Source organism: Salvelinus namaycush, unplaced genomic scaffold, assembly GCF_016432855.1.
Source record: "Salvelinus namaycush isolate Seneca unplaced genomic scaffold, SaNama_1.0 Scaffold2204, whole genome shotgun sequence".
Lineage (NCBI taxonomy): Eukaryota > Metazoa > Chordata > Actinopteri > Salmoniformes > Salmonidae > Salvelinus > Salvelinus namaycush.
Window position 1 is genome coordinate 439 of NW_024059014.1, and position 12,218 is coordinate 12,656.

The 12,218-nt window shown below is 51.2% G+C and overlaps 1 protein-coding gene across 1 annotated transcript; it reads right to left on the minus strand.

Annotated features, from left to right (window-relative positions):
* Window positions 1–349: 349 nt before the first annotated feature.
* On the minus strand, window positions 350–11,818 carry LOC120038470 (F-box only protein 7-like; the record flags this gene model as incomplete). Its single annotated transcript, XM_038984203.1, has 7 exons — window positions 11,584–11,818; window positions 11,298–11,420; window positions 9,783–10,092; window positions 6,483–6,716; window positions 5,385–5,529; window positions 3,343–3,426; window positions 350–445 (listed from the first exon to the last, which is right to left on the minus strand). Coding segments are annotated over exons 1-7 (1,000 nt in total), but the record flags the coding sequence as incomplete, so codon positions are not given.
* Between the last annotated feature and the right edge of the window lie 400 nt (window positions 11,819–12,218).

Below are 12,218 nucleotides of genomic sequence, written 5' to 3' on the forward strand. Positions count from 1 at the left end.
TACTATATATCTACATCCCAGTACTATGTATTTAATAACAGTACTATATATCTACATCCCAGTACTATGTATTTAATAACAGTACTATATATCTACATCCCAGTACTATGTATTTAATAACAGTACTATATATCTACATCCCAGTACTATGTATTTAATAACTACTATATATCTACATCCCAGTACTATTTATTTATTAATAACAGTACTAAATATCTACATCCCAGTACTATGTATTTAATAACTACTATATATCTACATCCCAGTACTATGTATTTAATAACAGTACTATATATCTACATCCCAGTACTATGTATTTAATAACTACTATATATCTACATCCCAGTACCTTCTCTGGCTGAAGCTATCAGAGGATACACCAGCTGGTCTTTGAAGACCCGGGACAACTTCCTCAGCTCTGTGTAGACGGCCGCTGCACTGTCACCTGTGGATCAACAGACAGAACAGACGCTGTCACCTGTGGATCAACAGACAGAACAGACGCTGTCACCTGTGGATCAACAGACAGAACAGACGCTGTCACCTGTGGATCAACAGACAGAACAGACGCTGTCACCTGTGGATCAACAGACAGAACAGACGCTGTCACCTGTGGATCAACAGACAGAACAGACGCTGTCACCTGTGGATCAACAGACAGAACAGACGCCGTCACCTGTGGATCAACAGACAGAACAGACGCCGTCACCTGTGGATCAACAGACAGAACAGACGCTGTCACCTGTGGATCAACAGACAGAACAGACGCTGTCACCTGTGGATCAACAGACAGAACAGACACTGTCACCTGTGGATCAACAGACAGAACAGACGCTGTCACCTGTGGATCAACAGACAGAACAGACGCCGTCACCTGTGGATCAACAGACAGAACAGACGCCGTCACCTGTGGAACAACAGACAGAACAGACGCCGTCACCTGTGGATCGACAGACAGAACAGACGCCGTCACCTGTGGATCGACAGACAGAACAGACGCCGTCACCTGTGGATCGACAGACAGAACAGACGCCGTCACCTGTGGATCGACAGACAGAACAGACGCCGTCACCTGTGGATCGACAGACAGAACAGACGCCGTCACCTGTGGAACGACAGACAGAACAGACGCCGTCACCTGTGGATCGACAGACAGAACAGACGCCGTCACCTGTGGATCGACAGACAGAACAGACGCCGTCACCTGTGGATCGACAGACAGAACAGACGCCGTCACCTGTGGATCGACAGACAGAACAGACGCCGTCACCTGTGGAACGACAGACAGAACAGACGCCGTCACCTGTGGATCGACAGACAGAACAGACGCCGTCACCTGTGGATCGACAGACAGAACAGACGCCGTCACCTGTGGATCGACAGACAGAACAGACAGAACAGATGCTGTCACCTGTGGAACGACAGACAGACCAGACACACACTCACCCGTCCACCGGTCAGTCACCAGACACACACTCACCCGTCCACCGGTCAGTCACCAGACACACACTCACCCGTCCACCGATCAGTCACCAGACACACACTCACCCGTCCACCGGTCAGTCACCAGACACACACTCACCCGTCCACCGGTCAGTCACCAGACACACACTCACCCGTCCACCGGTCAGTCACCAGACACACACTCACCCGTCCACCGGTCAGTCACCAGACACACACTCACCCGTCCACCGGTCAGTCACCAGACACACACTCACCCGTCCACCGGTCAGTCACCAGACACACACTCACCCGTCCACCGGTCAGTCACCAGACACACACTCACCCGTCCACCGGTCAGTCACCAGACACACACTCACCCGTCCAGTCACCAGACACACACTCACCCGTCCACCGGTCAGTCACCAGACACACACTCACCCGTCCACCGGTCAGTCACCAGACACACACTAACCCGTCCAACCGGTCAGTCACCAGACACACACTAACCCGTCCACCGGTCAGTCACCAGACACACACTAACCCGTCCACCGGTCAGTCACCAGACACACACTAACCCGTCCACCGGTCAGTCACCAGACACACACTAACCCGTCCACCGGTCAGTCACCAGACACACACTAACCCGTCCACCGGTCAGTCACCAGACACACACTAACCCGTCCACCGGTCAGTCACCAGACACACACTAACCCGTCCACCGGTCAGTCACCAGACACACACTAACCCGTCCACCGGTCAGTCACCAGACACACACTAACCCGTCCACCGGTCAGTCACCAGACACACACTAACCCGTCCACCGGTCAGTCACCAGACACACACTCACCCGTCCACCGGTCAGTCACCAGACACACACTCACCCGTCCACCGGTCAGTCACCAGACACACACTCACCCGTCCACCGGTCAGTCACCAGACACACACTCACCCGTCCACCGGTCAGTCACCAGACACACACTCACCCGTCCACCGGTCGGTCACCAGACACACACTCACCCGTCCACCGGTCGGTCACCAGACACACACTAACCCGTCCACCGGTCGGTCACCAGACACACACTAACCCGTCCAGCGGTCGGTCCCCAGACACACACTAACCCGTCCAGCGGTCGGTCCCCAGACACACACTAACCTGTCCAGCGGTCGGTCCCCAGACACACACTCACCTGTCCACCGGTCAGTCACCAGACACACACTCACCTGTCCACTGGTCAGTCACCAGACACACACTCACCTGTCCACTGGTCAGTCACCAGACACACACTAACCTGTCCACTGGTCAGTCACCAGACACACACTAACCTGTCCACTGGTCAGTCACCAGACACACACTAACCTGTCCACTGGTCAGTCACCAGACACACACTCACCTGTCCACTGGTCAGTCACCAGACACACACTTACCTGTCCACTGGTCAGTCACCAGACACACACTCACCTGTCCACTGGTCAGTCACCAGACACACACTCACCTGTCCACTGGTCAGTCACCAGACACACACTAACCTGTCCACTGGTCAGTCACCAGACACACACTAACCTGTCCACTGGTCAGTCACCAGACACACACTAACCTGTCCACTGGTCAGTCACCAGACACACACTAACCTGTCCACTGGTCAGTCACCAGACACACACTCACCTGTCCACTGGTCGGTCACCAGACACACACTCACCTGTCCACTGGTCGGTCACCAGACACACACTCACCTGTCCACTGGTCGGTCACCAGACACACACTCACCTGTCCACTGGTCGGTCACCAGACACACACTCACCTGTCCACTGGTCAGTCACCAGACACACACTAACCTGTCCACTGGTCAGTCACCAGACACACACTCACCTGTCCACTGGTCAGTCACCAGACACACTCACCTGTCCACTGGTCGGTCACATAGGTGGAGTGTTTCAGTGACAGTTTCCTCACTGTCTCCACCTGCTGGTTCATCTTCAGGGTGGCTGCAGAGGGGAGCAATATACCGATCAATCAGGGGGAAGACCAATGAGATCAATAATGATAAGCAGAGCTGGGTCAAACATATAGCTACACTGAGACTGCCTTCCAGAGGGCCGGGCCCCCTATAGAGCCCTATGGTCCTTCCAGAGGGCCGGGCCCCCTATAGAGCCCTATGGTCCTTCCAGAGGGCCGGGCCCCCTATGGTCCTTCCAGAGGGCCGGGCCCCCTATAGAGCCCTATGGTCCTTCCAGAGGGCCGGGCCCCCTATAGAGCCCTATGGTCCTTCCAGAGGCTCCTTCCAGAGGGCCCCCTATAGAGCCCTATGGTCCTTCTCGGTGGCCCCCTATAGAGCCCTATGGTCCTTCCAGATGGCCCCCTATAGAGCCCTATGGTCCTTCCAGGTGGCCCCCTATAGAGCCCTATGGTCCATCCAGAGGGCCCCCTATAGAGCCCTATGGTCCTTCCAGGTGGCCCCCTATAGAGCCCTATGGTCCTTCCAGATGGCCCCCTATAGAGCCCTATGGTCCTTCCAGGTGGCCCCCTATAGAGCCCTATGGTCCTTCCAGAGGGCCCCCTATAGAGCCCTATGGTCCTTCCAGAGGGCCCCCTATAGAGCCCCATGGTCCTTCCAGGTGGCCCCCTATAGAGCCCTATAGAGCCCTATGGTCCATCCAGAGGGCCCCCTATAGAGCCCTATGGTCCTTCCAGGTGGCCCCCTATAGAGCCCTATGATCCTTCCAGATGGTCCCCTATAGAGCCCTATGGTCCTTCCAGAGGGCCCCCTATAGAGCCCTATGGTCCTTCCAGAGAGCCCCCTATAGAGCCCTATGGTCCTTCCAGAGGGCCCCCTATAGAGCCCTATGGTCCTTCCAGAGGGCCCCCTATAGAGCCCTATGGTCCTTCCAGAGGGCCCCCTATAGAGCCCTATGGTCCTTCCAGAGGGCCCCCTATAGAGCCCTATGGTCCTTCCAGGTGGCCCCCTATAGAGCCCTATGGTCCTTCCAGAGGGCCCCCTATAGAGCCCTATGGTCCTTCCAGAGGGCCCCCTATAGAGCCCTATAGTCCTTCCAGAGGGTCCCCTATAGAGCCCTACGGTCCTTCCAGAGGGCCCCCTATAGAGCCCTATGGTCCTTCCAGAGGGCCCCCTATAGAGCCCTATGGTCCTTCCAGAGGGCCCCCTATAGAGCCCTATGGTCCTTCCAGAGGGCCCCCTATAGAGCCCTATGGTCCTTCCAGGTGGCCCCCTATAGAGCCCTATGGTCCTTCCAGAGGGCCCCCTATAGAGCCCTATAGTCCTTCCAGAGGGTCCCCTATAGAGCCCTACGGTCCTTCCAGAGGGCCCCCTATAGAGCCCTACGATCCTTCCAGAGGGCCCCCTATAGAGCCCTATAGTCCTTCCAGAGGGCCCCCTATAGAGCCCTATAGTCCTTCCAGAGGGCCCCCTATAGAGCCCTATGATCCTTCCAGGTGGCCCCCTATAGAGCCCTATGGTCCTTCCAGAGGGCCCCCTATAGAGCCCTATGGTCCTTCCAGGTGGCCCCCTATAGAGCCCTATGGTCCTTCCAGAGGTCCCCTATAGAGCCCTATAGTCCTTCCAGAGGGTCCCCTATAGAGCCCTATGGTCCTTCCAGATGGCCCCCTATGGTCCTTCCAGAGGGCCCCCTATAGAGCCCTATGGTCCATCCAGAGGGCCCCCTATAGAGCCCTATGGTCCATCCAGAGGGCCCCCTATAGAGCCCTATGGTCCATCCAGAGGGCCCCCTATAGAGCCCTATGGTCCATCCAGAGGGCCCCCTATAGAGCCCTATGGTCCTTCCAGAGGGCCCCCTATAGAGCCCTATGGTCCTTCCAGAGGGCCCCCTATAGAGCCCTATGGTCCCTGGTCAGAAGTAATAAACCATATAGGGAAGAGGACACCATTTGGGACCCGACCCCAGCTTTGAGAAACAGTGAGACTGACCGTTGATAACCAGAACGGGTCCCATGGGAACAGCTAGGACCATGGCCAGGCTGTCGTCACAGAGAGGATGGGCATACTGCAGTCTGTACAGCCCTCCTGGGGCCCTCCACCCAGCTGGCATCTCACCAGGACGCCCCTCAGAGCCCTACACACACACACACACACACTTTAGGGAACAGGGCCCTGGTCAACAGTAGTGCACTATATAGGGAATAGGGCTCTGGTCTAAAGTAGTGTACTATATAGGGAATAGGGCTCTGGTCTAAAGTAGTGCACAATATAGGGAATAGGGCTCTGGTCTAAAGTAGTGCACTATATAGGGAATAGGGCTCTGGTCTAAAGTAGTGCACTATATAGGGAATAGGGCTCTGGTCTAAAGTAGTGCACTATATAGGGAATAGGGCTCTGGTCTAAAGTAGTGCACTATATAGGGAATAGGGCTCTGGTCTAAAGTAGTGTACTATATAGGGAATAGGGTTCTGGTCTAAAGTAGTGTACTATATAGGGAATAGGGCTCTGGTCTAAAGTAGTGCACTATATAGGGAATAGGGCTCTGGTCTAAAGTAGTGCACAATATAGGGAATAGGGCTCTGGTCTAAAGTAGTGCACTATATAGGGAATAGGGCTCTGGTCTAAAGTAGTGCACTATATAGGGAATAGGGCCCTGGTCTAAAGTAGTGCACTATATAGGGAATAGGGCCCTGGTCTAAAGTAGTGCACTATATAGGGAATAGGGCCCTGGTCTAAAGTAGTGTACTATATAGGGAATAGGGCTCTGGTCTAAAGTAGTGCACTATATAGGGAATAGGGCTCTGGTCTAAAGTAGTGCACTATATAGGGAATAGGGCTCTGGTCTAAAGTAGTGCACTATATAGGGAATAGGGCTCTGGTCTAAAGTAGTGCACTATATAGGGAATAGGGTGCCATTTGGGATCCTAGCGTCCTCTCTCCTCGCCTCCTTCTCAAACCCATTGGATGAGAAAGCCAGAGATCCCTCCCACCTGACCTTCTCCTCCAATGGGGTTTTGAGGAGGAAGCAGAGAGGATGCGAGGAGTATTCAATGGAGATTCTCCCCCCAGTCTCCTGTAGAGACTTACCTGGCACAGGAAGCCCGTCTCTACCATCAGGAGGTGCACTGCCACCATCAGGGCATCACAGGTACTGCTGCTCTGAGCCTGGTGGTAGAGAACCTCCAGGGAATGGGGGACCTTCCCTCCTTCTGCCTCCCCACACAGCATGGGCTCCCACACCCACCGACCTGCCTCTCCTTCCTGCTCCTCCTCTCTGACCACTTCCTGTTGAGGCTCCGCCCCCTTGCTGGTGCTGCTGGCCTGGATCAACAACACAAATCACCATGGTGACCGGCTGGTACTGAGATGAAAGTCAACAGCAGTGTCCTATTAGAGTTGAACAAAACTCAGTGGTATTGAATTACCGCAAAATCATATGATTTACACATTTTATACACACACACACACACACACACAAATAATTCAGACCCCTTGACTTTTTCCACATTTTGATGTTACAGCCTTATTCTAAAATGGATTAAATCATTTATATCCCCTCAATCTACACACAATACCCCATAATGACAAAACAAAAACAGGTTAAGACTATAAAAAAAAAAAAAAATGAAATATCACATGTACATAAGTATTCAGACCCGTAATTCAGTACTTTGTTGAAGCACCTTTGGCAGCGATTACAGCCTTGAGTCTTCTTGGGTATGACGCTACAATCTTGGCACTCCTATAGCTCTGCCAGGTTGGATGGGGAGCGTCGCTGCACAGCTATTTTCAGGTCTCTCCAGAGATATTCGATCAGGTTCAAGTCCGGACTCTGGCTGGGCCACTCAAGGACATTGAGACTTGTCCCAAAGCCACTCCTGCGTTGTCCTGGCTGTGTGCTTAGGGTCGTTGTCCTGTTGGAAGGGGAACCTTCGCACAAGTCTGATGTCTTGAGTGCTCAGGAGCAGGTTTTCATCAAGGATCTCTCTGTACTTTGCTCCGTTCATCTCTCCCTCGATCCTGACTATTCTCCCAGTCCATGCTGCTGAAAAACATCCCCACAGCATGCCACCACCATGCTTCACCGTAGGGATGGTGCCAGGTTTCCTCCAGACATGATGCTGCCACCACCATGCTTCACCGTAGGGATGGTGCCAGGTTTCCTCCAGACATGATGCTGCCACCACCATGTTTCACCGTAGGGATGGTGCCAGGTTTCCTCCAGACATGATGCTGCCACCACCATGCTTCACCGTAGGGATGGTGCCAGGTTTCCTCCAGACATGATGCTGCCACCACCACCATGCTTCACCGTAGGGATGGTGCTGCCACCACCATGCTTCACCGTAGGGATGGTGCCAGGTTTCCTCCAGACATGATGCTGCCACCACCATGCTTCACCGTAGGGATGGTGCCAGGTTTCCTCCAGACATGATGCTGCCACCACCATGCTTCACCGTAGGGATGGTGCCAGGTTTCCTCCAGACATGATGCTGCCACCACCATGCTTCACCGTAGGGATGGTGCCAGGTTTCCTCCAGACATGATGCTGCCACCACCATGCTTCACCGTAGGGATGGTGCCAGGTTTCCTCCAGACATGATGCTGCCACCACCATGCTTCACCGTAGGGATGGTGCCAGGTTTCCTCCAGACATGATGCTGCCACCACCATGCTTCACCGTATGGATGGTGCCAGGTTTCCTCCAGACATGATGCTGCCACCACCATGCTTCACCGTATGGATGGTGCCAGGTTTCCTCCAGACATGATGCTGCCACCACCATGCTTCACCGTATGGATGGTGCCAGGTTTCCTCCAGACATGATGCTGCCACCACCATGCTTCACCGTATGGATGGTGCCAGGTTTCCTCCAGACATGATGCTGCCACCACCATGCTTCACCGTAGGGATGGTGCCAGGTTTCCTCCAGACATGATGCTGCCACCACCATGCTTCACCGTAGGGATGGTGCCAGGTTTCCTCCAGACATGATGCTGCCACCACCATGTTTCACCGTAGGGATGGTGCCAGGTTTCCTCCAGACATGATGCTGCCACCACCATGTTTCACCGTAGGGATGGTGCCAGGTTTCCTCCAGACATGATGCTGCCACCACCATGTTTCACCGTAGGGATGGTGCCAGGTTTCCTCCAGACATGATGCTGCCACCACCATGCTTCACCGTAGGGATGGTGCCAGGTTTCCTCCAGACATGATGCTGCCACCACCATGTTTCACCGTAGGGATGGTGCCAGGTTTCCTCCAGACATGATGCTGCCACCACCATGCTTCACCGTAGGGATGGTGCCAGGTTTCCTCCAGACGGACGCTTGGCATTCAGGCCAAGAGTTCAATCTTGGTTTCATCAGACCAGATAATCTTGTTTCTCATGGTCTGAGAGTCTTTAGGTGCCTTTTGGCAAACTCCAAGCGGGCTGTCATGTGCATTTTACTGAGGAGTGGCTTCCATCTGGCCACTCTACCATAAATGCTTGATTGAGATGGTTGTCCTTCTGGAAGGTTCTCCAATTGCCACAGAGGAACTCTGGAGCTCTGTCAGTGACCATCAGGTTCTTAGTCACCTCCTTGACCAAGGCCCTTCTCCCCCGATTGCTCAGTTTGGCCGAGCGGCCAGCTCTAGGAAGAGTCTTGGTGGTTCCTTTTAAAAATGGAGGCCACCGTGTTCTTGGGAACCTTCAATGCTGCAGACATGTTTTGGTACCCTTCCCCAGATCTGTGCCTCGACACAATCCTGTCTCGGAGCTCTACGGACAATTCCTTCGACCTCATGGCTTGGTTTTAGCTCTCACATCCACTGTCAACTGTGGGACCTTATATAGACAGGTGTGTGCCTTTCCAAGTCATGTCCAATCAATTTAATTTATGACAGGTAGATCTAAAATCAAATTATAGAAACATCTCAAGGATGATCAATGGAAACAGGATAAACCTGAGCTCAATTCCCAAATCTCATAGCAAAGGGTCTGAATACTTATGTAAATAAGGTATCTGTTTTTTGTTTTTTTATACATTTGCAAAAAATTCTAAAAGCCTGTTTTCACGTTGTCATTATGGGGTATTGTGATGTCATTATGGGGTATTGTGTTGTCATTAGGGGGTATTGTGATGTCATTAGGGGGTATTGTGATGTCATTAGGGGGTATTGTGATGTCATTACGGGGTATTGTGTGTAGATTGAAGAGAAAAAAATAATTGAATACATTTTTGAATCAGGCTGTAACTTAACAAAATGTGGAAAAAGTCAAGGGGTCTGAATACTTGTATTGTAATATACTACTCCTATATATATATATATATGTGTATATATATATATATACACTACTGTAATATAATATACTACTGGTGTTAGGAGTTGAAGGCTCACCTCACTGGAGCGTTTGGCTGGTGGGTGTACAGCTTGGTACAGCCCAGTACTACTACTGCTGTTGCTGGGTGCCTGGCGGGCTGAGGCGGCAAAGGCAGCGGAGGAAGCAGGGGAGCCTGAGGGCACAGCCTGGCGGGCTGAGGGAGCAGGGGCAGCGCAGGGGGTAGAGGCGGTGGAGGGTACAGCCACAGATGGAGGCAGGATGACACAGACCAGGTCCCCACTGACGATGCCACAGGAGGACAAAGTCTGACCAGAGTCAGATAGAACATCTGCACCGTTCAGGGACAAGGTGAACTCTGTGTCTGGGCTGTGGGGGACAGAGGAGAGATAGCATCTGGTCAAGTCCAAACATAAACCATTGATTTCAAAGTTTAATAAACCATACAACTATGAACAATGACTGCTTTGAACAACTTACACAATACATTTAAAAAGATCACATTGACTGGAAAAACTCCAGATGCACAGTTTGGTGACAGAATTACAGTAAAATCTCCCTCAGTTTTATTCTGTTAGCAAACTTAGTTTCTGCCTAGTTCTTCCTCTAAATGTGTTTTTGTGAAATGTTCAGTGGACATGTTTAAAAGTAGTCCTTGTGCATAGAGTTGTATGGTTTGGTAAACTTTGAAATCAATGTTTTTTTGTTCGGCAGACATTTTAAAGTGAAAATCTGAGTCTACCGTGGAATTGCCCTTTAGCAACAGAAGGAGAACATTTCTGGGTCTAACCTGAGGGTCTAAGGGTCTAACCTGAGGGTCTAACTAACCTGAGGGACTAACTAACCTGAGGGACTAAGGGTCTAACCTGAGGGTCTAACTAACCCGAGGGTCTAAGGGTCTAACCTGAGGGTCTAACTAACCTGAGGGACTAACTAACCTGAGGGACTAACTAACCTGAGGGTCTAACCAACCTGAGGGTCTAACCAACCTGAGGGTCTAACCAACCTGAGGATCTAACCAACCTGAGGATCTAACCAACCTGAGGGACTAACTAACCTGAGGATCTAACTAACCTGAGGGTAACCTGAGGGTCTAACTAACCTGAGGGACTAACTAACCTGAGGGTCTAACTAACCTGAGGGACTAACTAACCTGAGGGACTAACTAACCTGAGGGACTAACTAACCTGAGGGACTAACTAACCTCAGGGTCTAACTAACCCGAGGGTCTAACTAACCCGAGGGTCTAACTAACCCGAGGGACTAACTAACCCGAGGGACTAACTAACCCGAGGGACTAACTAACCCGAGGGTCTAACTAACCTGAGGGACTAACTAACCTGAGGGACTAACTAACCTGAGGGACTAACTAACCTGAGGGACTAACTAACCTCAGGGTCTAACTAACCTGAGGGACTAACTAACCTCAGGGTCTAACTAACCTGAGGGACTAACTAACCCGAGGGACTAACTAACCCGAGGGACTAACTAACCCGAGGGACTAACTAACCTGAGAGTCTAACTAACCTGAGGGACTAACTAACCTGAGGGACTAACTAACCTGAGGGACTAACCTGAGTCCATGTGAAGGCAGAAGGATCTCTCTGATTTGAACGTTGAGCTCTGTCAGAGTGGGCTCCTCTCCCTCCAGCTTCACCCTGCTGGTCTGCTTGTTTATCCTCACACGCAGTTTCATGCTTGGGAGAGAGAGACCGACGGACAGGGTTAGGTAACCAACACACAGAACACGATCAGACAGGTTAAGGACACAAATTCACAAATAATTCAGACACAAGACACTTAATTGTGGTCTTCTCTCCCTGGTTCATCATGAATCATTACGGTCATCTTCCAAAACACCTTTTCATAAAGCGTCCAACTTTCTGAGCATGATGTCCGTTTTCACAACGAAGTAGAAAACACTCGACAAAGCCAAGTCACCTCTTTACAGTAGAAACACAATGCTAGCTGGAATTCTTTCACTTTCATTTCTTGCCAACTGTGTTAAGAGAGACTGAATTATGAGAGCAAAATGGTCACGTTCATCAGTGCAACAATCTAACGTTATAGCAGGTGCGCTGGCCTAGCAATTCCTACAGTGTACAGCTATGTTTCATTATGCACAGCACACTTCTGGTATGATGGTGTTATCTAGCTAGAACAATACAAACCTACATGTAGAAGTGCAGCTAGCTGGTTAACTTATCTGGTAGCTAGCTAGCCAGCAGCATTTCACTTACTTTAGTTTAGTTGTTGTCTCTTGTTAAACTTATTGCAAGCCTTAATCATTTCACACCATAAATTGCATGTTAACTAAAGAGGTCTTAACTGCAAGTAGAGATAGTTGAAGATTTCCACGTATTACAACGAGAAGATAGAAGAGGCTTTGACAGAAGCTAGATGGTCAACAATGTTATCAAATTGTTGACTTCAACTACGGAAAGCGATTAGAGTTCTGACTTCAACTACGGAACGTCAAAAAGACGAAACACATT